Here is a 27,790-nt window from a genome sequence, read left to right on the forward strand (position 1 = left end):
TTACTGCAAGAATGAGAGCTTTTGTTGCAGAACCTTCTCCTTCCCTCCTGAAGGATGCTCGTGCATAAACAAATGACCACCTCCTTATCTCCTGCATTGACTGACCTCCCACATGAGTTTGGTGACCCCTGAGATCTGTTTTATGGTCATTGCTCTTTTGCCCAGGGAGTCCTGCTTGGTGTTATTTGAATCACCAACAGATTAACTTTCAGGTCAAGAACAATTCTTCAAACTCCTCTAATCCCCACTTCAGTTAAGAATAATAAAATAAACAACGATTTAGAAACAATACTGGAAACTGCTAGCATACCATGCAACAGTTTCCAGCAGTGAATTTTGTGAATTCCTGTAGTGAATTTAGTGAATTTTTGAATAACAGTGAATTTTGAAGAGAAGGATTTCTAAAGCAAACTGCCCCCAGTGAGCAGCAAACTGGCTACCAGTATCCCCCATCTAACAGTGTCATGACACAATTTCTTCCCTCAGTTTGTCTTCTGGATGATCATAATTTCTGATTATAAAAATTTCTGTTGGTGATTTGCTTCAGTGCTACATAATGTATTCTCCTTTTACTTAAAACTACAGTAGAGTTTCAGATAAACGTGTAATTTTTCTTTCTTTAATCATTTTTATATAAAGATAATGAAATGTTTTCAAGTTGATCTTCTACAGAATTCCCTGGGAAAAAAAATCTAAACCTGTTCACTACCAACTCTGATCAGGTACTGGTGTTCAGCCTTCCCTTTATGATATGCTCCTCTTGTCATTTTTGTTTGTACTTGGGCTCACCTCTTCGACATCAAAGATTTATTCCCGTGCAATAGCAGAATAAACAAATTTTGTCAATACACTGCCAGGATTTTTTCGTGAATGAAAACAAGACTGGGGTGGTATGCACGGTAGCTAAGTTCAGTATTTGATATAGGTATGGAGAGCAATGGCTTCTAGGGTAAAAACCCTTGCTGCCCCTACACAGAGCTGGTTTCGCCGAGATCCTGAACTGCAGGTGGAGATCCCGGGCTCCGCTGTTAATCAGTTGGGACTGCAAATAATAAGTAACAGGAACTATGTGTGCACCAACGAGAAAGATCAGGAAATCATGCCTGCTCATATCTCTCCCGAATGGCCTGCTGCCTCGCCTGGGTGCAGCTCCTTAACCATGAAGGAACCACAGCAAGTGACATGAGGGAAGGGCTCGGGAATCTTAAAAACGTGGGTAATGAGGCTTTAAATGCTTCCACAAACAGAAACGCACCCGGCTGAAAGAGCGAGGGCTTAAGTTTCAAGATATAAAACCATCGCTTGCTTGATGTGAGGAAAAGCTCCAGCAGCCTTCCTGGAGGTGATGATTTACAGAAAACGGGACGGGATCCAGGAAAGGGGACGTGGGGAGCGTCCCGATGGCAAACTAGCTTAACCAGTTTCTGCTGAGCAGGGTTCGGAGAAAACACGGCGATGAAATGTGCTCGGCTACTCCCAAAACACCGAGAGCCGTACTATGAAAGACCACAAAACATAAAGCGCATGTGCATTGTCAGTGAGGAGTCAGGCTCGTGAGGAGAAGTCAGGCTCCAGCGAGCAGGGCCGCGGGCACCTCAGGCCGAGGTGGGGTTTAATGGGTGGCTTAACCCCATCTAACTGCGGGCCGCTGCCAAAACCCGTGAGCTTTAGTGCTGAGCAGCCAGGGCGAGGCCAATCGATGAATCTCATGAGCAGCCAAGGGCCATATGAGGAAGGGAAAGGAGACTGCCCCTTTCCTTTCCATGCAGCAGCCCCCAGTAGGTCAGAGGGGGTTTGAAGCCGTGGGTCTGTCAGGTTGCTGAGCAGCTTTGTGCCTCAGAAAATTCCTTAATCAAATCACTTCATGACATTCAGAGAGCTGAGGTGTACACAGAAGTGCCGTGTTCAGTATGAAATCCCTGTATGCTAAACGCTTCCCAGGAATATTTGAAGAAATACGAGGCAGAGATAGCATCATCCTTCGTTTGCAAAGCAATTGCAGTCTAATGATAAATTTAATACTAAACTAACATGTCAACGTATATTATCGTGCCTTGAAGCTGGAAAAATGTGTAATAACTCTCCTCACAGCACTTCTGTAGGACTTTTTATGAGGATAAAGCATGAAGAGTTGAGCTGGCTTGCCCTACAACCACAGGAATCAATGACAGGTGGGACTACATCTGAGTTGCTGGATTACAGTCCAGTGCTTTGTACCCCTCTTTTAAACACAAAATGTATAATAAATGTATAATGCACACATCAATATTGCAGCCCAAATGCAACCAGCGTTATTACCAGGGGAGGCCCACAGTCCTATCAGTATTTCAGTTACGGGCACGACCTACAGGGACTTCAGATCCTGACAGAGAAAAGCCTAATTTGGACAATTTCATCAGTGTCCAAGTCTGTAGGGCATTTTTGTTTTAAGATTTATTTTTTTAAAGCAAAAGCAAGGTGTTTTGCTTTTATTTCTTCTTTCATTTCATACTAGTTGGATGAGCTTGTTGAATGTGAAAATTAATTCATCTAAAGACTGGTATTTCAAGCAGGAATTGATTTTTTGAAAAATACATTGTTATACACTCAAACTTATTTTTAAACAAAACCACAAAAGATCAAATAGTGATCATAAACATCTGTTTTATGAGAACAAAAATCAGAGATGAATGCAGTTTGAGTCTCAACAAGCCATTATTCCTTGCAGAAGCTCTAAGAACTCGATGCTGTGGAGAAGAATCTAGAAATGTGGGGAGAAGGTAGCGCTTCTTTTTCCTTTTGGCCCGGGTGAAACTTTTTCCATTCCTGAGAGCTAAAAGCTCTTGGAAATAAATGCAGTTTGCACATTCTCTGCAGCTTAATTTCCTGCGGATTACACAGTGGACATGCTCTAACCGAGGCCGAGAATAGCTTTCCCTGTAGTCACAGCTCTCGCTGCTTGGACCAAAGGTGGGTCCCCTCCAAGCCTGCCAGCAGGGAATTTTTCTCTTTGTCCCTCTCGTTCAGAGACAACATCTCCCCTCCTGATGCCGAACAGGAAAAGATGGCAAAGGGGACACAGAGCAGCTGCATGGAAGGGTTCCTTGGGAGGAGAAGCCTGAAAAGAGGCTACGATGGGAAAGGCAGGCTGATGTTACAACAGTAAAAAAAATGATGACTGGTAAGAGATTATCAGTCAGACCAGGAAGCTAAGCACACAGGAAAGGCTACAAAGCAGTAAGGGAATAAAAAGAATAAGGAGACAACAGTTTATGTTAGAAGGAGGGATGGGGATGGAGACAGAGGTGGGCTGGGATTGGAGTCTAGGATAAGAGTCAGGTAGCAGAAAGAGAGCTGGGATTTTATGAGCAAGAATGGGAGCAAGAAAAGCTTGCTGCAGGGGAGAAAACAGCAAAGGACAACAGGGCATTGCAGCATAAAAGATGGCACGCAGGTGAGTCCAGAACAGAAATGGCCATACAAAGATGTAAGAGCACTCAGAACAATTCACCCCTCAATAAATAGGGCCCACTCCACTTTCCTCCTCCTTCTAGTTTCACTTTTTTCCTAATTCAATTTTTAAGACTACCAAGGTTAAAAAATAGCATAAAATTACTATGATTTTTAATCTCTTCCACTGCAAACTCAGGTTCAGCAGTTGCTCTCCATATGGGTAGGGCCAGGGGACGAGAGCAAGGGGAGTCTTAGGTACAACGTATGAGCTGGCAGCAATTAAGATTTTGAACTGGCTCCATTTGACCATGCAAGACAAATCAGTTCTGAATTTAGGACTGGTGCAGGACCCAGAGTCATGCAAACAGTTTGTAATGGACAAGTTGGTGTAGACAAATGAGGAGCTAAAGCTTGGATGACCTTGCTGTTCTGCTCCAAGTCCCTTTGGTAATTTCTGCTCTTCAGTATGAAATATCTTCAGTCTTTCAGTTTGTTTGCTGTCAGCAAATGTGCAAAACTCACTGATCAAAATGCTGCATGCCACAATATTAATGGTCTACCCTGAATGCAGCAGCCTCCTAGTGCAGTCATTTGGTTTGTTACCTCAAAGGGTAAAGATCAGAGTTTCAACCTTGTCTGTCTTACACAAATGAAAACATTTAATTATAGGGACTAATTTAGAAATGTTAATTTGCTCTACAAGCCAGAAGAATAATATCTATCAACCAGTGGTACCAAACTACCTTAACCCAACACACTTTCAAAAACCAGCCTATTTTAAGCAAATTATTTTTAAGGTTGTGAAGTCGAGCAAAGTTTGGTAATATCAAAATAAGAGTTGATCTGCCCCACTGGCCATATGCATTAATGGTAAGTCTTTACAGAAATCAGATTGATTCTTAATTAGAATCAATCTCATTTGTAGTAACACTGAACACTTGCAGGTGCAACTGGAAGGTGTAGCCTGAATACATTAGCTGTAGAATGACTGAATGGTTTGGGTTGGAAGGGTCCTTAAAGCCCACCCAGTTCCAGCCCTCTGCCAGGTCCCTGTCCTTCTTGTGCTGGGGCCCCAGAGCTGAACGCAGGGCTCCAGGTGGGGTCTCACGAGAGCAGAGCAGAGGGGGACAATCACCTCCCTCGCCCTGCTGGCCACGCTGCTTTTGGTGCAGCCCAGGACACAGTTGGCTTTCTGGGCTGCAAGCGCACGTTGCCGGCTCATGTTGAGCTTCTCATCAACCACCACCCCCAGGTCCTTCTCCTGGAGGCTGCTCTCCATGCACCCAGTCCCTGTACGGTGTTCTGAAGCACTGAGATAACGTCAGATACCAGCAAGGAAGCCTACAGATCCAGACCACATGATTGTGCAATTAGTGACTACGCTGCAATGCATGAGAGGGCTGGAAACCGGCTGCGTGCATTTGCAAGATTTTTGGGTACCTGCGTTTGTAGCCTGAATTTTCTTTTCAAATGAGAGCTTTCTGTATACAATAAAAGAGATGATAGATGCACTTAAGTTGAACAATGAGGAACCTCATCACCATTTAATGAAACTTTTAGCTCTTAAGGGTATCAGCTACAGAGGAGGGAGGAAAGCTTTTACTTTTATATCTCCACGGCAGAAAACTATTCTCCTTAAACCTCTCAGCTGTCTAAAAATCCAACTGACTCCAGCTCCCACTTTAAAATTTAATGAACTGAGCTGAAAGCTTCTGTCAAGTCCACAGAAATAGACGTGCAAGTCCCATTATCAAAGGAAAAAGCAGCATCATTGAGGCTTCTGAAAAGCTGCAGGCATCATTCGGCGCAGCAAGCCAGATCAGCGTGATAAAATATTGGAACCATTCAAATGCCATCCGAGTTGACTGCTTACTGCTCCTCTTAGTGTTGCCATCCACGCTGAAAGTTGTTTTGATTAATTTGTCAATTAAAGGCTCTTTTCCTTCAAAAAAAAAAAATAAAAATAAATGCGAAAAGTAGTATCGGAAAGCATCATTTGTACTTGGGCTCTGTAAATATTGAATGTTATTGTGATAAATGATAGCCTAAATGGGAAAAGTGGAAAAATTCCAAATATTTAATTTACTGAAAAATCCAAATTACTAAGAAGGATGGAAGCAAAGCAGTTATTAGACTGTTAAACAATCACAGGTTAATCAGAGCCATCTCAGAAAGCAGCCAATTTCTGAAGCAGCTTGCAGAGATTTAAATATGCATCCTCTTCTGCTTGAATGTTAATGGAAGGTACACAGCTAAACACATACGTGGGGCCTTGACAAGATACAGTTTCGCATTCTCTAAACATTTGCTATTGCTTCTACTGTTTCTTTTTTAATTGGAAATAAAACTTTGCTATCTACAAAATCTTACAAAATCCGAAGACTTTTAGGTTGTAGGAAACAGAGCAGGCAGAAAGGGATGTATTAAGATTGTGTATACTTCATATTCACATCTGGTTTAGCACATATTAGAAAGTAAAGCATTTTAATGTACTGGTTTTGCCTGTTCATTTTTAGTCATCTTTAATTTCTCTGGATTGTAATAAAGAGTATTTAAAATAATCAATAGAACTTTTCCCCTCTGCCATAAGCATGGGACACAACATATTTCTACCTAAATTATTTAAACAGGACTGTTTAAAATTTATGACATTACCCTGGAAAGAGGCACACAAAGGATGAGTCATATTTTTGAGAGTTTTCATGTGTTGTGCAGCAATGATTACTTGCAGGGTGGCTGACGAAATCTTTGGAAAGGGAACGAGTAATCTTTCCAAATCAAGTTACATAACATTGATTTACATAAAAGTAATCCGTTCAATAGGCCAGGCAGAAAAGTAATATTTATGGCCAAGGCATAAAAACCTAGGGCTTTAGCTGTAATTCTCGCAAGAAAAGCAAAACTAACGCGGCAGATGAGAGAGGAGGGAAAAGGAGAATTTTACCCTTGTGCAGGTATGGGGTGCTTACTGTGCTGCTTTTGCTGCTTCTATACAGAAGAAAATTGAACCTGGTTTACACTGCACAGAAATTCCAACGCAAATGAATAAATTAATCATAGAATCATAGAATATCCTGAGTTGGAAGGGACCCTTAAGGATCATCAAGTCCAACTCTTGACATCGCACAGGTCTACCCAAAAGTTCAGACCATGTGCCTAAGTTCACAGTCCAATCTCTTCTTAAATTCAGACAGGCTCGGTGCAGTGACCACTTCCCTGGGGAGCCTGTTCCAGTGTGCAACCACCCTCTCTGTGAAGAACCCCCTCCTGACGTCCAGCCTAAATTTCCCCTGCCTCAGCTTAACCCCGTTCCCGCGGGTCCTGTCACTGGTGTTAATGGAGAAAAGGTCTCCTGCCTCTCGACACCCCCTTACGAGGAAGTTGTAGACTGTGATGAGGTCTCCCCTCAGCCTCCTCTTCTCCAGGCTGAACAGGCCCAGTGACCTCAGCCGTTCCTCGTACGTCTTCCCCTCCAGGCCTTTCACCATCTTCGTAGCCCTCCTCTGGACACTTTCCAACAGTTTCATGTCCTTTTTATACTGTGGTGCCCAGAACTGCACACAGTACTCGAGGTGAGGCCGCACCAGCGCAGAGTAGAGCGGGACAATCACCTCCCTTGACCTACTAGCGATGCCGTGCTTGATGCACCCCAGGACACGATTGGCCCTCCTGGCTGCCAGGGCACACTGCTGGCTCATATTCAACTTGCTGTCTACCACGACCCCCAGATCCCTCTCTTCTAGGCTGCTCTCCAGTGTCTCATCGCCCAGTCTGTACGTGCAGCCAGGGTTTCCCCGTCCCAGGTGCAGGACCCGGCACTTGCTCTTATTGAACTTCATGCGGTTGGTGATCGCCCAGCTCTCCAACCTGTCCAGATCCCTCTGTAAGGCCTTTACGCCCTCATTTGAGTCCACAACTCCTCCAAATAATAACAACATTATAATGTTACAACATTATAATAATAATAACATTATTCCATGCAAGGAGCCATAAAGTCAGGATACCTTTAGCAGAGCCTACTTTGTGTCAAGCCTGCCTGGGTTTAATCCTGAACTGAGTACTTAGGAAACACTGAAAGCCATGGAGATGTGGCAGCTTTCCTCCACACACACCGGGTCCTCTTCTTGTTCCCAAAGGACTGGGGAACATCCCTTGATGTCACCTGGAAGGTGTTCAACCAGCTTCTGCAGCACGCACGACGTTAGTTCTTATCCAGCTGCCATAAGTAGATCTATTGGGTATGTGTGTGTGTATAGGTACAGGTGCACACTCATCAGGAAAGGATGAGATATGAAAGGAACCAATTTTATCTATCAGAAATAATTATAACAACAATGGCTGAATTCCCTAAGCAAGCTTAATTCAGCCCTCTTCTGCGTGCACGACGCTCAGCACTCTGAACCACCCCACTACAGACTATATTTTCCAGGTTATTGTTGGTCTTGAAATTCCCACAGAAGAGCTGAGCCATTAGCTGCTAGGCTGTGTAGTTCAATACCTTTGAAACTGTCCTGAAAGAAGGGCAAGTGCTCGAGATCCGTGCTGTCACACCATCCCTTCTGGAGCTAAACCAAGTGGCTTCCTCACTGAGGCCACCAGGCGTGCCAGTGGCAAGCCCAGAGACAAATTGTCTTGCTTTCCTTTAAGGAGTGCCCAGCAAAGAAATCACCGTGAAACTCTCAGCAACTCAATGTGCCCAGTTTGGACAGATTCTCCCTAAAATTCAGTTATTAGGGACGATAACAGAAGTGTAACAAACTTACTGCAAACAGACTGCACATTCCGTGCCTGCCAATGAGTTATGAAGTAGCCAAATGTGAGACAGCTTTCGTAGCAGTGACCAAAGACCATCTCGATGCCAAGCGTCGAGGACTTTTGCAAAAGCACAGAGAAACCAGAGCACTACAAAGGAAAAAATATACATTTTTTTGGCTTACACATGCAACCCAAAGTCAGTGCCATAATATGATACGCCGTATTTTAATTCTAACATCCAACTTTATTCCAATGTCCATATGGATGTATGGATTTGAGATATATGGTGTGCCAAATTTTAATTGTGTTTCTGATACAGAGCGTCCCGAAATGTTCCCAGAGTCCACACAGAATCGTATTAACAGTAGCAACAAGTGGGCTAAGCGAAATTTACCTGCAAACTGCTGTGGAGTTATGATAAATTGCTTTCTTTCATACGATACCTTCAGTGATTAGTAACAGGCACAGCCTGAGATTGCTGCAACAGATCTTATCTGTATGTAAGGCAGAGGAAACATCATGTTGCAGTAACTAACTAGGAAAAGTACAAACTCCCTCCTGCCCCCTCCCCAAAGCTAGCTAAAGGTTTTGTCCTCTTGTTTCTCTGTTAAATTGAATCTGAAGTGGAACTGGCAATTTATAAACTCACTTATTTCCAGCGCACAAAGCTCTGAACTTTAGAAGCAGGCGTGTTTTGAGGCAGCAGTACCAATCCAGACAAGGATCACACAAAGCCATGCGAAGTGAGCAAAAGGCAACTCGCAGTGTGCTGTAAACAAAATGACTGAAACTTAACCAAACCAGGCCTTGGCATCAACAGCATACGGAGGGGAACCGGAATCCAGATAAATTGTTTTTTTTGGCTGTATTTATGTTAAATTATGCTTGTTATTGTGATCATGCTAACTACAGATGAGAATCAGCAAGAAACGGTCAGGAAAAAATAAATTAGTGTTTTTAATTCTGCTCACATACTTACGATTGAAAAAATGAAGTACGGTTTTCAAGTCTGCATGTTTCCTAAAGAGCAAATAACACAGAACAACTGCTGATGGAGTATGCAAAGAGAATCGTACAATATTTCTCTCGTCTGAGTAATCCAGTCTGACAACGTGCTGTGCTCACTCAAATGTTTGGGTACATCAACAAATCACCGTGTGATCACTAGGGTAAAGTGGTGTGCAATCCCACAGCACTTGGGAAACGCAAGGACACCGGAGAATGGCAGTGCTTGCAGGCTGCTGAGCGTCCCAATGGGTTCCCCATCCCTCATCCATCCCTGCTTACGCACAGATCGCAACCGAGGTTTTCAACTACTTGAACTGTAGGTTTCAGAAGCAAGACTTTCATCTTAAAACTCTTTAAAACACCGTGATTTAAAGTCTGAATGTCCTGGGCTAAATGTATGGAGAGTTCTGTTAGGTTTAACCTTTCTATAATGCAATTTGGGGCAAAAATAATTTTCAAGAAAACGGGGAAAAACAAAAAACTAATTATTTTTCCAATCTCTCTCTCTACCCTTGGGCAATACCATGAACTCCATCAACACAAGATTCAATTGCCTTGTGAAAATGTTTTATGTGGGAACTGTGAAGAGATGGCTTCTCCAGCAAACCTGAGCATCAGAATTCACCACTTAGGAGCAATTCTTTGATAATGAGAAGCACGGCTACAGCTTGGCCTGTTGGCAATCCACGGGATGTGAAGTGCGTAGGCTCTGGTTTACGCCTTTTCATTCCCTGAGGAAAAAAGTCCCAAGCAAGAAAATAGGTGGAAACATAAAGGATAGAAAGCATTCGAAAGTAGTGAGGAGAAGGATGCTAGAAAAGGAGTATGACAAGCAAGATTAGTAATATTTCCTGGTTTTGGAGTAGGTCGCTCATCCACCATTTTTACCTGATAATTCTGACAGGAGGCAAACACAGCCAACAAGATGACAACAGGAGTTGAGAGCTTATGGGCAGAAAAAGGAAAAGATAGTTAGGGAACAGGTGACAAAAGTATAAACCAATAATTAGAGAGTTACTCACATAGATGAAGTTACACAAGATGGTATCACAATGATCACAAAGTTACCAAAGTTCTAGTTTTTTTACTCTAATCCTAAAATGAAATCGGGAATTAAAACACTGCTCCAGCCTGTTTATTTCAGTTATCTTAGTAGGAGGACGTGAACATATGGTAGAAATTTGCCCTTGCCTAAAATTACTCTGCTTGTACACAGTACACTGTAAACACGCAGACAGGGAATGGAAGCGCCAGGCACGGTGAAGGGAACAGGATTAGGGTGGGGGTGAAGGAGTGAAGGGCTTGCTGCCACTGCTTTCACACACGCTAATGAAACTGGAACGGTAAAAATTTGTTGTAGTTGAAGGTCCAGAAGGACTAGCCACAGCTGTGTGTGTGTGTACCCACAGTAGGAATACATGGAGAAAAAAAAAAAAGAGACCAGGCACCGAGAAGTGAGAAGTCTGATGCAAACCTGACACTGAAAAGCAGATGTGGGGTGAGAAAGATCTGCCAGCACGGACAGGCAGAACATAGGCAGCACCAGGCTGCACTGATGTCACTGACAGAAGAAATATATCTGTAGTGAAAGAAGATAAATGTCATGTCGCAAGTAAAGAAACAAGCTACACATTTGCATCCTTCCCCCTTCAATATCAGGATTATAACGGGCAGTTTGCTCTACCCAGAGTCTGAGCTTTGTACCTGCTTCGCCTTTCAGGTCAGGAAGGACTACGCGCGTTTGAAGATTGGAAATTCCTCTGCTTCTAGTCCTCAAAATAAAAACGCCGTGCCAACAGAGGCCCTGGAGGTCACCTCCTGATGTAGCTCAAGGAGAATGGAGAATTCAAGAGAAAATATTTGAAAATCTCCGCAGAGCATTTTAGTGGCCAAATGAAGGCTAGCAATAATTCAAAACCACTGCAAGACAATAAGCCAGCTGGGAATTATTTCCTGGGCTAGTAAAAATCCATTTGTGTAGTATCTAAGGACAGAAACAACAAACTGGAATTCCTTGAAATTGGAAAACAGAATTCTGATTTTCAACTGAAAGGATAAAAGCAGGTCTCTCCAAGTTATGAGTGCAGGGAATTTCGTGCTGTTACCCAGTTTCTGAGCAGCCACATTTCAGACAGCAAGGCAGAACAAATAAAATCTGTATTTATTTATCGAAGCCAAGACTTTGACTCTTGTAAACTCAGGGAAGAGCGCATCTCGTTGAAGTGTTCCTGGCTATATAAAAAGAGATCAATGTCCTTGAACCGCAAAAAAGACAGAAGAAAGGCAAGGTCTGAACAGAAACCAAGGCCACTCGTTCAGACACTGTCATCATCAGCGCAGGCAAATGTTCCCAAAAGAACAAGTGCTTGAAAAGCTCTCTTCTCTACAATACCGCTGGAAGAAGACGAGTAGGGGGCGATTCCATATTGCTGAGATCTGTTTTCATTGACTGTATTTTTCCTCGGACTGTAAACCAAAAAATTATTTCCTCTACCCTCCCAACCTGCAGCCTGATAAAGGTGTCCTGGGCACTGACAGTCGAGATGAATTTCTCTCATCGCTGTCATAAAATTTTAACTACGATGCTTTAAGCTCGACTGGTCCCTCAGCTAAACTCACGTGCTTCCAGCCTTCAGTTTTTAATAAGCATTTATCCCCGTGGTTACAAAGGCAACCTGATTCACCCAGAGGACTGGCAAGAAGACGCAAGGCTTACCGCATTTAAAGAGTCTGCTGGTGCAGACCAGTGCCCCATACATGCTGAGGTTCTGTGGGAATGGAGAAAGAAGCAAATTTTGGGAAAAAACAGTGACAGAAAAGACAATAAAAAGCAGACACAGGAAAAAAAAATTCTCCTTCCTATTGCTTTTGTTCTTTCTGTTGTTGGGGCCCTCTGAGATAGGAGACCAGGGTGGAATTGCTCCTCCTTTGTTCTCTTTTTCCTCGATTCTGTGCTTCCTTTCCTCTTCCTACGCAAGAAGTTAGAGGAAGAACAAAGTATTGTTACATGGAATAAGGAGCCGGAGCTCTAAGGCAGGTGTGGATCTATTCATAACAAGCAGAAGACCAAGAATTATGGACAAATTGGCCGGGACTTACGCTTTCCAGTTGTTGTGGGTTGTTTTTTTTGTTTTGTTTTGTTTTGTTTTCCAGTTATTAGTGTTGATCGTAACTGCAGAGGAAAGTGCTGCTGCTAGGACAGACAGAAGAATCAATTTCTTTCTCATTTTGGGCTTTTTATTTGAAACTAATCAAAAGACCAGAACAACAGCAGTTATAAAAGGTACGCGGAATAACAAAGAATCTTCTGTTGACTTCAAGTCACATTACTTACACACAGCAACTATTTCATTTTGGTAGCTTATAGTCGTCTAGATATCAATCAAAGGCACCTGCAACTGTCTCGGTTGCACATGCACAGTAGTAATTATGCATGCAAATGAGCAAATTAGACATTTCTGTGGCTGATCACCAGTATAATTACTCTAACTGAATATAGGCTCAGGGTAACTGTACACACAAATTACGCACACATGCAGTTTTAACGATGAAGTATTGCCTTCACTGCCTCTATTTGGATAATTCCCTATGGAAACGCTCACCCACTGAAAACAATAAAAAGTGTTAACTCTTTTAAAGACTACTGAACATTAAAAAAATATAACAATCCAGTAATTTTGTTTTCCATGCTGATATGCCAGCAAAATTTCACCACTGTCATAAGATTTACCAACTTGAAAAGAAGAGCATAGTTAAGCATCGCCTTACTCCTCCTTTTTATCTGTATTTAAGAACCTGCAACTTCATTAAGATTAGGAAGGATAGGCGATTTCTTGAAGAAATTTATCATTTTTTATCATCCTAATAACTTAAATCTATGGGATTTGATTATACTTCAGACCAGAAGAGGTGGTGCACTCAAACCCATACAAGGTATTTTTATTACGGTACATAAACAACAACATGGGAAATATGCCCTCATCTTTCAAGACCACATTTGGATCCATCCATATTAACGTAAGGAACAACTTTGCTAGGGTGAAAGTATTTATTATTAAGTATTTCAAGGGATATGACAGGAGTAATAAAATATTTAGATACTGCTGTATTCTGGCAGATCACGGCGTAATCGTATTGCCTTCAGCTTCTCCACTTTGATTTTTGTTCGCAACAGTTCTTCCTCCAGCTGCTGCTTCCTTTTCAAACCATCCCTTTTTTCTTGGACATACAGCCCAATCTTTCTTTGATTTTCTAATATGATCTGATGCTCTTCTTTCAGCATTTGCAGCATCTGCGGGTCAGACCCACACATCGGTCTAAAGCGTTCTCCGACCTCAAGCCTAAAAAACTCATCTCTTCTGGGTACGGGAGAGGGAGACATCATAACTCTCATGTCAACCGAAGACACCGACGTCGAAGGAGACCTCTCCATGATATGCACCAGCTGGTGTTCTTCCTCGTGTTCTAGGTTCTCACTTTGCTGCGAGTCTATAATCAACGAAGGAGGGGGTTTGACATCCTCTTCCGACTGCAACTCCATCATGACTGTCGCAGGATGGTGATCCAACATTGCCTGCGGTGAACTGGTACCAGCAATTGTTTCTTTATCGATACTAGCGCTAGAACACACAAAATCAGATGTAAATCACCCAGCAAAAACTATTTTAAAAAGACATAAATGTAAGTAACCAAAGCTTCATTTGAAATCCTAGTGTTTGCTAGCTACAGCTGAAACTCTGCTTCATTACATGAACACCGTGTGCAGCCCTCCTTCTTTCCAACACATGTATATGGCTTTGTCTTACGCAGATGCTACTGCTACTACGAGGTGTAGCCTAGAAAGAACAATCCTGGTTGGCCCTTCCTCTGCAACAGGCTAAACAGGCATTAGTGATAAATGATAGTGATAAGTGAGAACAAAAAGAAGTAGAAGTTGATGTAAGTGATAGAGGAAATGGTTTATATAATTGAGAAAGTGATTTTAAAAGGGCATAGCCTCAGACTGAGCGGGCTATGGCAGAAACGTTTCCATCTCCCGAACTTACTCATCTCGTCCTGTCCCAATGCGTTCCCCGTTTGTGACTCACGCACCTCGCTGTTTGTTTTGTGTGCCTTTTTGCATGTAAAACAATCGCTGCATAAAATTACACAAAGCGCCTGGGGGGAAGAAACCACAGCCCAGATGATGACCCTGCCCCGCAGATTAGGGAATCCAGCTAATCCTCGCTCCTTCCCTACGAAGCAGTGATCTCACGATTTCTCTCAAGCTTCGAGAGGAGACGTGGAAACGTTGCCACTCAGAACAGCTCCGCGCTGCATTTTTCCCCCTTTTCTGGAGTGCAACACCCACCTGACTCATCTGCCTTTGTGCGGAGCCCTGAGTCAGCAGCACCTCCAGTCACGATCTGACATTACGCTGGCTTTGATGCTAATAGCGGCCCCAGCTGTGCCTGCCGACTTCTCCACCACTTGTCTGAAACCCCAGAGCTCTGCACATCGCTCCCTGATTGAGGCAATACTTTTTTTTTAAAGCCAGATCAGCTTCTTGAACTATTTTACAGTACAGGAGACAGGAGACAGTCCCCAGCCCATGAATAACTGAGCTGCGGCTGGCAGCTCAAGGCAGCGAGGGGATCCACGATGAGCAAAACATCCCCAGATGCTCCCCAGCCCTGGAGGACCTGAGCTGCTGCCTATTAAAGGGGCAGGGTGTGTGGCTGTGTTTGCACTTTCTTTTTAAAACCTCCTTCTGAGCTCTACAAGCCGCAATTTGAGGAACACTGATTATTAAAACACTGCCCGTGAGCAGCAGGCGTGGGTTCACGTTCCCAGAAGTACAGGAGGAATTTAATTTCTACATCCTACTTCTTGTGGAAGTGCACAAACTCCTTAGGCAGACACCAAAAGAGAGCATTTTCTCCTCTGCATCCCCCATGGCCTGCAAAACTCTCGGTTCAAGAGAAATAAGCAGCCATGGGTGCAATTTCCAAGGGAGCCTGAACTAGCCCAACATCTACTAGGATGCAAGTGCAATTTCTAGAATGAAAGCGTGGAAACTTCGAAATAGTCATTTGTAAGAACGAGCAACAGGGTCGGAGAAATGTATTTCACAAAAATTAGTTCTGCCAATCACCCAAACTATTAAAAAAAAAAAAAGCTTTCAGGAAGAAAAAGTCCATCTGAAGAAGGCTTTTGGAAGCAGAACTTCCATTTATCCCCAAGGAAACACTGGGATAATCTCAATTCTGTCCACCGCCACCTGAGCTGCCTGTGAAGTATCGATTATACCACCTTACTCCCTCTTCCTCATGCCACAAAGCTTTGCCTTGTTTTGGGCACCTCTTTCTCACATGCCTTTCCCTCCTTTTCCTTGAGCATCGGGAGTTATTTTATTATTTTCCTGCCCCTCTGTGCCTCCCCGGGGCTGGCTGCAGCGCTGGGTTTCCCCCTCTCCACCAGCTCAGCCTCGCTCAGGGTTGCTGGCTCCCGGCCAGCGTCTCGCCTGCAGACGATGGAAACAGCTAGCAGGAGAAGCAGGTCATTGTGACAGGAGGAAACGGAGAGGGAGAGCAGAAAGAGAAAGTGAGAGAGGTTGAAGAGAAAGAAAAAACAGCTCCGATTTAGCCTAACAGCCTCCAAACACTGCCAATTTCACCTCCTGCGGTGTATTTCACCAGAAACTTGACCATTAGCAAACCTTCAGGTAGCTCAGACGGGGCTTTTTTTCCTCCCCTTTCGGTGTCAGCCTCCTAAGAGGAAAACAATTAGAGGGGGAAGAGAGAAAGAAGGAGTTGGGAAACAAAAGGAGCGCCTGCATGGTGGTTACTAATGTTGTTTCTGACAACTTGGCTGAAAGAAAGACAAACAACAGTTACCACAACTGGGGGATGGTATTTCGAACCCTGGAGGCACCCATGATTCGCTAGGTTTTGTTTAATCACCGTGAGCTAGAAATTGCTTAAAGGTGCAATTAAGAATCTGGATTCATTAGAAGTTGCATTTCCTTCCCCAAAAGCTAAGCCGTATCCTAGCGAGTTAAAACCCAGCGCAGGGTTTTCAAAATCAGGGGGAAACGCAACTCGGAGTTAAAATTAGAACTATCAAATAATGATGTAATTAGGCAGAAAAAAATATATATTTAAATGATAATCCTTCCCTTCGACACACAGTGCATTGGCTGTTCCTGGAACAACCATTTTGGGTAAGCAGCAATCAAGTCAATGTTCCCAGAGCCATAAAAGCCTGCAAAAAAAAAAAAGCCTAAATTATAGGAGACAAACTACGGAGATCATTAGCTCTTAATCATTCATGAAAAGCGTCACCGCTTTTCATAAGCTGATCTGCAAACCCAAGTTCTCACACTGTTGTGGTTTTTTTTCTCCCCCTTCCTCCTTACAAAAGTTGGTAGCCAAGACACTGCAACCTTTATTAGTGCAATTAAAAGCCCCGTTTTGTTCCAGGGAATTCTTTGGGACCGTTCCTCCAGGGGCATTCACCAGGAGCAGCAGCAGCACAGCCCAGTTGCTTCAGACTTCTTTACGCCGGGGACCCGCAGCAGCATATTTTTAGAGCATCTGGCACGTTGGGATTTAGACAATTGCTACCATTCAGTTCAACCAGTGGCACCACGGATCCAATTCGCCCTGTGCGCGCACGCCAGCCCTCCGCAGAGCCTTTGGCTGTTGCACCAAGGAGCAGCGTGGCTGATTAAAATATGGAAAGTTCACTTCCCATTAATCCGTTGGTGAAAAAGAGGGGGGAGGAAAAAAAATCAGAGCTTTCTCAGGATTTCTGAGAGTTATTTGGCTTTTTTTCCCCCCTCCTCCCTACCTTGCTTTTTGTATCGGGAGGAACCAAGCCCTGACCCGGGCGTTTTTTGATCCCTCGAGGACCAATACAGAACCAGCAGAGTGTTGCAAGTCAGATATGAGGGGCATTAGCCAGCTGTGGGAGCAAGCCTGCACGCTGCCTGCCTGTATTATGTCTGGCTCAAACCTAGACAGTGTGTCTCACTTTACTGAGCAGTGCAGAAAAAAGAAAAAAAACTACAAAAAAAAAAGAGAAAACTTCTATAGCTGCACCTCTCGGTTTCTCTCTGTGTGCATTTAAACCACCTACCCTACGATGCAGGGCTGCATGGAGTTTAGCCTGCAATGAGCTTTGCTCCAGTTTCAGAAAATCACCCTCGATGCAATACAAGTGTTTTAAAAAAAAACTCACAAAGGCACCGTGGTGCTGGCAGTCCATTTTTTTTTAAAGGGTTGGGATCAGTTCAAACGTAATACGCAGACAGCAGAGTGAAGGAGAGGAGAAAGCTCTGAGAACGAGGTTCCTCAGCTCTGTGAAGTAACTTTGTTAAAAATCTGCTCTAAACTGCTAATAGTGCCATATGTTGCAAAATGACTGCAGTGTTACCTTAAATGGAGGAGAATAGCCATCACTTTGCCAATGTTTGAATAATCTGCCTATTAAAAGGTAGGGGAGGGGTAGAGGTTGGAGCTACTCTTTCCCTTTGATTCTCCCTTAACCCTCACTTTCCAGAGTATGACAAAGGCTGAAGCAGGCTTTGAAAGAGCTGAAAAATGAATGCACTGCTAAGTCACTAGCGAGCTTGCCATAAAACAAAAGCAATATCATTTAGGCATTGTTCCCAGTTTGGGGCTTTTTCCTCTCACGACCGCTTCCTTCAGGACACTGCCCACGAGCAACGCGTCGCAGAGCAGACAGGAGGCGCCATCATTTTCACCATTCAGTAACAAAACCAGGAGGAGGAGGGAGGGGAATGAAAAAAAAAAAAAAAAAAATCTCTCACCTTTGTACACCGCTCCTGTCTCTTAAACACACATTGGAAATCTGTGGAATCATCTCCACAACTTTCTTGGTTGGCTCGGAAATGCTGCTTTTACAGTCGGAGGGGGTCTCCTTTTGCTGCAGCAGCTCCTGCTTGGCGTATTCTTTGAGCCTCTTGTACAGCGTGCGCAGGCCCTGTGCGGTACGAGGCGGGCGGTCTACTCCGATGGCGTTGTAGTTATCAGCTATGATATCCCAGCATTTGTTTTTCTCCACTATGACCGAATGCTTGTTGGTGTGCTCCTCGAGAATTTTAACGTAGGGCTTCACCAGCTTTAGCAAATCGAGCTTTTCGGATAAGGTGAAATTGGAAGATCTGGCCTTCCCCACCATTGTGAGCTGGGAGTGAAGGGAGCCGGTCCCCAAGCCACCATGCAGTCCCTAGCTCTGCTCAGCTCTTTTTCACAAACAGAAAAAGATCAGGCTTAACTAGGCTAGTCTCATTTAGGCCCACGCCTACAAGGGAGGGTTTATTAAAATTCCTTCAGCTTAAGCTGACGCAGGTTCAGGAAATCTGCTTAAGCCAAGCCTGACCTACATAAGGCTTCAGACTGAAGAAGACGAGAAGAAACAAGCAAAATACACTTTTGTATGAAGAGCCCAGGCACACGCAGGATTTAAAGACATAAAGGTTTAAAGATTAGCACGTTACCCGGCTAAAAATTACCTAATTTAGCCGGAGTAACAAGCTCTGACACATCTCCCTCGCTCTCTCGCACATCGCGCAAACTGAAACCGCACTCGGGATTTCGCACGCAACGGGCGGCCGAAAAAAGGGAGAGGAGAAAAAAAAAAGAGAAGAAAAAAAAAAAAAAAGCAACAATTGTTTTTTTGGGGGGGGCAATTTATTGAGTGTTACACCGAGCGGGCAGATAAGCGCGGCGTGTGTAGGGAGCTCCCTCAGAGAGCCCCCGGCCGGCCGCCGCTCTCTCTCTCTCTCTCTCTCTCTCTCTGGCGGTATTTGCATAATGCTGGTCCTGCTGTCAATCAGCTCCGGCATATCCTCCAGCTGGTTAGGTTACACTCGGCCTTCCAGCAAAGCTAAGCTTCTCCTGCATTTTGCCAGCCTGCTCCCGCTACCTCCACAGAGCCTTCTTAAAGCGGCAGCCGCCGCTCGCGGCCCGGCGTGTGGCAGCGGAGGGAGAAAGCGAGCAAAAAAAAAACCCACCCAGATCCTGGTGAAATGATGATAAAAATAAAAAAAAACACGCCCCAAAGGCGGCAGTGTGAGGGCTGAAAGGGCTTTTTATCCGGCTTTTTCTCCTGGCTGCAGCCCGCAGCTGTGCCCTGCTGGAACATGCCTGCCTCTCGGGGCGTGTGGCATCGCCGTGGTGGCGGCGAAACGGCCTGACCTGCCTCACGGGATGGCTCTGTCCCAAATTTCTGGGCCTGCCATCGCGAGTGGAAGCTGGGGGAAACATGCTACTTGCATGGTGATGCTTCCAGGCACTCCTTTGGGGTGAAAACCTGGCTTTTAGGGGCACAACGTGCGTGCTGTGTCGGTGCCTCCCTGTTGCCTGCTGCCAAGCGCATCACCTTGAGCCAGGCCTGAGCACAGAAAACGCAGGCAAGGTTTGAAATTTAACAAAATGAACAAAGCGGAGGAAGCTGCAGGTGGAAGGGAAGGTGCTCAGCACCACGAAAAGCAACAGCTGAGTTTGAAGAACCGCGGACGTCGCTGCAAGAGGCCAGAGGGTGGAAAGAAACACAAGCTGAGGTGGTGGCAAACAGCCTCTCCGGCTTAACATGTTCAGCCTTGACAAGAAGGGAGCCTAGGAGGGGGGGGTGAAGGCAAGAGAAATCTAATTATAGCTTGAAATATCTATCTGCAGGCAATAAGGATCTAGGTATAAACTTGCTTGCTCGAAGGGGAAAAATCCCTGAGCAGACGCAAGCTGCAATCAAAACAAAAAGCCTGAAACTAAACGAAAAGGAGACTTTCACCGTGAAAAAGCAGCCAGCGTTTACAACAACAAGCGTGTTTGGAACAACTTCCCGAGGCTTGGCTTGCCCACACCACCTCACAAAACTGTGACCGGTCCGCTTTGCTGGAGCTGCTTTCAAGCCAAGCTTAAATAAAGCATTTTATGGGCTGAAGCCTGTTTCGGGAGAGTCTGAGAAACAAAATACTGCTGTGGTTAGAAGCACCGCATGAAAACCACTACTTTTAAACACCTAATCCTTCCCTATTTCCCCACATTTCGCTCTTAATATTACTACAGAGTGGGGTACTAGCGGTTAAATAAAATAAAATGAAATAAAAGGAATATGCCTCATGTATTTTAGGCTTCTGGGAGTATAGGAATCAAGGAGCCAGAGAAGAGCCCACCCTCAGATGTTTAAGGAGCTGTGCAGGCCCCAATCTCTTGGCTTTTAGTGACAAAACTCAGGGCCAGGCTGTGTGAGTGAAGGCTCCTCCCCACAAACACCCAGCAGATGTCCACCATCGGGCAGAGGAACCCCAAAAACCCCAAGGAAAGAAGGGGAGCCCTCGGCACGGCTGCTCCAGGCCTGCCACAGAACCAGGGCCCAGGCTCAGGACCCTTCCCACGATGATTTCTTTCGAGCCAGCGCCCGAAGGAAGCAGTCTGAATTACATATTGTTCTGCCGGAGTGTAAAAGAACCCTTGTAAAAAACGCAGCCGGCTGCCAAACAAGATATTTTTTTCCCCTATTTCTTTTTTTTGTTGTTGTTGTTGTTTTTAAATAGTTCTGCTCATCAGCCTAAGGTCATGTCAGTACTCGGGTGAGGAATCACAGGAGGTGAGAAGGCTGCGTATTAGCATCACGTGAAGACTTCTCTCAGCTACCAAAGGTGTAGCAATAAGACAGCTGAAAAAAAAAAACCTGTTGTCCCCCAGCTTTTTTGTGCTTCTGCCCCTGCCCCGTGCTGATATTAGCACTCAAAGCAACTTTCTTCCCCCATTTCCTTAATTCCTTCTTTTCAAGAAGCCTGATGCTTCCCAGTTTAAACGTTAGCATCTAAAACCCCAGTTTTCAAGTGGATGAAATCTTTGTCTTTGGAAATTCGTGAAAAATGGGAGCTGTGAGAGTAGATCGGAATATCTAGAGAACAGAAAACCACCACAGTTACTCAAGGACCGAGCAACAGGCCCTTGCTAAGGTTGTAGAACTTAAATAGTTGGGAAATAAGACTTGAAACTACAGGTAATAGGTAAGTCCAGGGCTTTGCAGTTGAAAATTATGGAATAACTGGGGAGAGAAAAGGGAGAAGGATCCTTTGTCAAACACGCTGAGGAAGAATATCCCCATGACAAGCTTTTATTTTTGAAGAAAAAAAAAGAGGGAGGATCTCTACAGACTACACACACAGAGAGATAATTAAGGAGGAGACCCTAAAAAAGAATGTCATGAAAGTTGAAGTTTGGAGCAGACTTATTAATGAAGTGAATTGCACTGGTCCAGGCTGGGACCTTTAAATGCAAATAATATTAAGTCAGTAAAGGGCTGCTGAACTCTGCAAGGGTGCTCTGCCCACAGAGGGGTAGCTTCAGAGTAAGTCTAGAAGAGATCTATTTTTCTTTCATTTAATATGTAAGCACACCAGCTCTGGGTAGGCCTGGGTTTGGCATTTGCAGTCCGTAGAAGCGGGAGAATCTTAAGAAGAAGAGAACAACTGCAAGATTTGATCCCAAATCTGAAGTGAAACCCTGATACCCCCGTGCTTATGAGAAACCGTAAGAGGATTGAGCAGCTCCGGCTGCGTTACACATCTCTGAATATATTGGGGCGTACTGGCAGCAGAAACATTTGGCAAGCACCGAGGCAGTTGCTCACTCGTGCAAATGGGATTTGGCAGCTGCAGAAGAGGACTTGAGAGGGTCTGTAGGTAGCGAGGGCTGCACAAGTTCCATGAGGTCATCGCACAGCCTTCTGCGCTGACACACCAGCGAGGTGGTGCCAAGCCATCCGATCCGCCCGGAGGGCTGGCTGCAGCAAAGGGTGGCTGAGAAAAGTTTTCGGCTCCAAAGGTCTCCCGTGGTGACAGCTGTTTCGTGGGTAAGCTCCCAAATTAAGGGGCTCAGGCATTACTCGTTACGAAGAGGGCTGAGGATGGTGAAGAATTGAGGGCCAAAAGTTGCAGAAAAACTTTACCTGGAAGCTACTACGCTTGGACATATTCTCTCCAGACTCTGAGAATTATTTTAAGATCATTTAATTTAATTTTCAAATAGCTTTCCCATTTCATTCAGTTTTTTTCTCGTTTCACCATCACCTTTACACTTTCTTCTTCCTACCCTCACCATACCTGAACCCCTCAGACCGCTCCTTTCCCTTATCCTTGCACAAATATTTCTAAACCTCTGCCCAGCATTTGGGGTAGGGGGGACAGGAAAGGAAAAAAATAAAGAGAAGCTTTAACTCTTTCTTCTGCATCTATTTCTGTCATCAGCATCTACCATATACTCAGGGCTAACATCTAACTAACAGTTCTTGCAGCTTCTGGGCACTTGGATCTCAGGACAAGGCCAGAAACCCCAGAAGTTAACAGTGTAATTATTACCTTTGCACTGCTCTCCTGAAGCTACCCTGAATTATGCACTCCAGAGCTCTCGTGTCCTCTAAAATTCCTGGCGTAAAAGCTAATTATGCATCCGTCCCCTCTGCTGATGCTAAGTGTTGTCTCAACATCTAGCCCACTGAAATGGGAAATATTCAGATTAGGTAATTACGCCGGCCTTCTCCATGCCAAATTTTAAAGGATTTATCTTCATCTCAATCTGACATTCCAGCCCACACATTCAGATCTGCAATCATCCTTCAAACAAGTTTGGCTTAAAGCTACAGGGCTCCGAATTATCCTACTAAGTGCCCGTAGCGCCACAAATAAGCTCTTCGCTTTGTATGTTAAGAAAAGGGAGCAGCATCGTTCTTTACAAACTCAGGAGTGCCTCCGGTTCCTAAGACACTCCTGCACCTTCTCTGATCCTGGTTTTCAATAAGCTTTTTGACGACTGACCAAGAAGCAGCCAGGAAATACAGGAAGGTTTCAAAGTATGGTTTTCTTAGGATATTTGTGTTCTTAAATCCCCATTAGCAAGATAGCCTCTAGAAAAAAAAAAAAAAAAGGATGTGAGAAAAGCCAAGTTTCTGCAATTCTCCCATCTTTTGGAGATTATTCTTTAATAGTAACCTCAAAACACTTCCCTACCCACTACTCCATGCATTTGACACAGGAGCAGCTTTCTCCATTCTTCTGGTGTGCTCAGAGCAGCTATTTTGAGGGCCCTGAGATAACAAACTGCCTTACCGCTATCCCATTGGTTTTAGGAACGTCGTCTTGTGACAAAGCTTCTGCTGGGGGGGAAGCCTAAGGCCCGAAGCCAGAAGCTGGGGCTGAACTCGAGTTATGCTGGCATGGCAACAAAGGGGATCCAAACAATGGGCAGAGCTACAGAAAGATTTGGCGACTATCTTTGAAGGGATCCGGGCCAAGTCTGTAACTGTGCTCATTATAGCTCAAAAAAACCCCTTCCACTTCACTTAAATAAGGCATTTCTCATCCTTTACCTGGTTACATTCTCTCCCATCTTCCCTGAAATCCAGCTTTGTATCTGTTGGAGACAGGAGGGTGCTGGGGGGGAGCAAACCCACATCCCACCCCCACGACGGGGCTTTCTGAAGGGTGGAAGTGGAAAATATCTGAGAAATTTAGAATGGCACTGAATTTCCTCTTTTGTCCATCTTCACTCCTTACTCACGGCCTGATAATAAATTCTGATAATGAAGGAGAAATTAAGAAGGAAATTATATGGACAGTTTCCCCCAGAATGAATGAAGAAACTGGAACTACCTTTACTGCTAAACCTAAATTGTTAAAAAATAGTCTCTAGACAAAGCATCTCCTAAGTTCCTTATTTCAAAATTACAGTGTTAGGTGATTTCATATCCTACATATTACAGACTATATATCACATATTTGCATGCAATTGCCAAGGAGTTAAATAATAATAAATATATTGGCTTAATCAGTTCATTTTCCAGGCCCACTCCCACCCTGGAAAAAAGGGAGTTTCCTTTATATCTGCAGTTTCAATGCTAGATCTCTGTGTCCGCACTAAAAAGAGCACGTAAGTCTTTTTTCTTCTTGTTTACAATTTGTGATTTTTCAACAATTTATGATAAAAACAAAGGAATAAAGCATAAAAGATTATTATCTTTACGTGCAGCATAGCTCTATTCAGTAGTGAGTATACTTTTTGTTATTGAAATGTAAAGAAACCAGCAGTTTGTGTTGTTTCATTGCAAAGAAGCAAACACCACTCAGTTTACTAGGCAAGCTTCTACTGAAAAGCTTCCACATTAACCCCTCCAACTTTTTGGGAAGCGCTGGGTACCTTCCATCTAAAACAACTCTGACGTGCGTTTCCTTTTCTGACCACGCAGCACCCTTCTGATTTCCAGTTTCCTTCCCCTCTCCTTCGTTATCTCCGTGAGTCCAAACGCACGTATCAGAGCACATCTAAGTAGGACACAGGAAAAGTTTATTTTGCTGCCATTTCACTGCCCTTTTCTCAAACGTGTGAATATCCTGGTTGTGTCATCTATCATTACCTCAAGCCTGGTTATTCACAGGACAGCTAGACACGTTCATATCAAATTATAGGTTGTGTGGGACTAACCGTGGAAATACCGCCTGAGCAAGGCTGGGTTTGTTTTACAGCAGCCCATTATAGAGCATCGCAGGTGGCTACCCAGCCCAGGACTCGGAGTTAAGGGATTGCTGCTGCAGTTCAGGAATGGTTTCTCCACTGCAGACCTTCAAACAGGAGAGGCAGGGAAGTCACAGCTGCTGCTTTTGGTGCTTCTGAGCACAGGAATAGAAACCCTTAAGGACGGGGTTCTGGTCTGGCCTCTACCATAAAGCCTGTGAGGAATCTATAGGAAGAGTGAGGGAAAAAAAAAATAAAGATTGAAGAGTCATGAGAACAAGAGCAATGCCAGCACCACAGCGATTGCTGGCCAGCAGGGTGCTTGGCCAGGAGGTGACAATCTGCAGCTCTACCTACCAGGGCTGACAGATAAATGAACGCTTCTGGTTCGTTTAGCAAACGAACATCACAAAAACCATCTCTGAACGGTGTCAGATCAGAGACACAGACAATTTATTTCCAATATATTTACTCGAACATCAGCCTAATTTTCTAAGGCACACTTAGCTGTTATTAGGAGCTACACGTGGTTACCCAGTATCTTTTACCCAAAGAGTTAACTGCTTTACCAACTGTTTATGAAAACATGCGAGGGGCCCACTGAACTGCAGCTGCACCACTAATACAGGCACACAGTAAAAATACTCAACAGGAATATCTTTTCCAGCTCAATTTGTAAAGGGCAGTAATGGAAAGGAATGAAATAATAGAAATTACAATTAATACTTGCAAAGATACTTCAGTAACTCTAGCAATGGTATGCTTCCTTATAAGACGTCAGGTCTGAATGTCTTTGGTTGTGTTATCTAGCAACTGGAAATAGGCTGAAATTGCACAGTATGAAAAAAAACTCCAAATAGCATTTTTTAAATCCTCTGATTAACAGTGATAGGCAATTGAGTAGTGCTGTCATGATTTACTGAAAAGTAAATTTTCTCATATAGCATTCGTATTAATTAAGAGAGTTTTGTATTCATATCAAGTGAGAAGAAACCAGGCTAACCTTTAACAACGCTCGAGACAGCTGAAGGAGCCAAACAATCCCATTATGAAAATAAAAATGCCTTAACTGAGGAAAGATGTTAAACTTTACAGGCCAACAAACTCAGCAAACATTAGCATCCCAGGGCGGTTGGAAAATGTATTCACAACTCCATGCAAATAATAACTACAGTTAACATCATAAGCATGAAAAACACTCTGTCATCATCGGGCGAACACTTTAATCCTGTTCTGAAATACAGTTACAATCTGTCTGCACTGCTAGTTCAAAGGTAATCTCCGAGTTTGGCTTCTGACAAAGTTTCCCTTAGAAGAAGCATTAAGAGATGGTAATGATGGATGAAAGACAAGGGACAAGAGCTGTTTGTCTCCTCGTGTGATGTAGCAAAGCCAGAGGAGAAACAAGTCAAGGTTCTCCTAGGTTAAAAACGCCAACAGAAAGTAAACTGTAAACCCAGATAATAAGCATAAATTAAATTTGTTACGTATATTTTTACCTATAAAATGTTAAGTTGAAGAAGGTAGTGTAGGTGAGAACCCCAGTCCTGGCCAATCCCTCTTACTAGCACCATATCTGAATTCATCACCTTGCAGAGCATAAATCCAACAACGTAATCCAGACAGAGCACTAAGACACCGAGGAGATATTGGTCAGAGATTTGCCTGTCTGGGGATTCTTCAAATTATTTGTGTTTGTTTTGTACTTGGTTACAGGACCTCAAAATGGAATGAGGACAAGTAGAAAACGAGGAGTTTTAAGAACTGAAATAATAGTCCAGACACATAAATTTCAATTTCTGTTCAATATTTCTGGGATGGTAAAGTAACTTTCGCTTCTAAAGACACACAGACTTATCCAGTAGAGGCGTATGAGAAAAATAAGTGACCTCCCCACAGCACACCTGTTGGCAGTGGCGATGAATATTAGGTTCTGAATATGAAAAAAGGGACCAAAGTGATTGCCACACTGCTTACCTCTGGAAACAAACAAACAAAAGAACCCGGGCTGATTCCTAAAGCAGTAATAACGTTTATTTTCCTACAGAGATGTATTTATGAAGAAGCATCATTTTCCAGTATTCAGAGCTCATCATAACCACAGTTAGTAATCTGCTTGTTGAACGCCGCAACCTTGCATCTGAAATAGCTTCGAGCCCAAACCCTGGCACTACCACCACAGCTCTCTTAAAACTACACCACATCTCCAGGTTTCACCCTACAACAGTTGCTACAATCTTACTAAAACCTCTTTAGAGGTTTTTATCTCATCTTGCAGAATTTCAGGGTCCTTTTCATTTTACTTTTATTAGTGAAATTTTAGGAAACAAAGCCTATTTTGAGAAGAAGGCTAGAAAAGCAAGTTGTTTTTTTTAAGCTAGACATGCTGTAATTTTTAGATTGATGGTATCTGATCAAATCCTTCCTTGTCTACACCCAGAAAAAAGGACACCGTGTGTCAGAGAGCAAGTTTTACTGAAAGCATGCGCAGCATTCTCGGGGCTGGGTTTCAGAAAGATAAAGCTCAACGAGCAGTGCAGTTGTCCGACTGCCCACAGGTGTTCCCTAAGAACGTCACTGGAAGCTGGGGTATTTATTTACACATTCCACTGCTGCACTGGCAACCCAAGCACAGCAGCTTTCAGCACGATATGGAGTTAGCAAACAGCTTATCATGCGCATTAAATGGTACCGAGACAGTGAACCAAAATAATGCATGCACACAGACCGTAAATCTTGAAATTGTCTTAACGCCCCTTTAATAGGGAAGTCTTTTTTGGTTGAAGAGACCGACAGTCAGATATAATTCCGTTAGGACATTAATAAATAAAGAAATAAATCAATAGTGACTCTGCTTTTCACAACTGGTTCCCATTGCTTTTGAGTTTTGAATTGCTTTGACAAACGAAGTTAATTCACACTACTTTTAAAATCCTTACTTTATACCAGGTTTTATCAGAGCTTTACAAGGAGCTGCAGGGTTAGCCCCGTGCTACAGACACAGGAAGGCTTGGGCACAAAATGATTTGGTCGGTCACTCAGCAAGGAGTGCAACATCAACAGAAACAGGT

General features: G+C 43.8%; 2 protein-coding genes across 6 annotated transcripts in view; both read right to left on the reverse strand.

Annotated features, from left to right (window-relative positions):
- Positions 1–27,790, reverse strand: part of RAD54B (RAD54 homolog B) — a 224,973-nt gene that overhangs the window by 23,961 nt on the left and 173,222 nt on the right. The gene's annotated exons all lie outside the window — the stretch shown is intronic.
- FSBP (fibrinogen silencer binding protein) lies at positions 12,411–20,897 on the reverse strand. The gene is made up of 2 exons (XM_084510783.1): positions 18,008–20,897; positions 12,411–13,814 (listed from the first exon to the last, which is right to left on the reverse strand). Exons 1-2 carry the CDS (start codon positions 18,376–18,378, stop codon positions 13,289–13,291), a joined length of 897 nt encoding a protein of 298 aa, XP_084366909.1. The 5' UTR covers positions 18,379–20,897; the 3' UTR covers positions 12,411–13,288.

The sequence above is a fragment of the Aythya ferina genome (assembly GCF_964211825.1).
Source record: "Aythya ferina genome assembly, chromosome: 2".
Lineage (NCBI taxonomy): Eukaryota > Metazoa > Chordata > Aves > Anseriformes > Anatidae > Aythya > Aythya ferina.

Excerpts from the sequence above, each read along its gene's own strand:
- FSBP (XM_084510783.1), bottom strand. The coding sequence starts at position 18,378 with ATGGTGGGGAAGGCCAGATCTTCCAATTTCACCTTATCCGAAAAGCTC. Across the intron at positions 13,815-18,007 it reads GACAGGAGCGGTGTACAAAG|CGCTAGTATCGATAAAGAAA; the intron begins GTGAGAGATTTT and ends TGTGTGTTCTAG.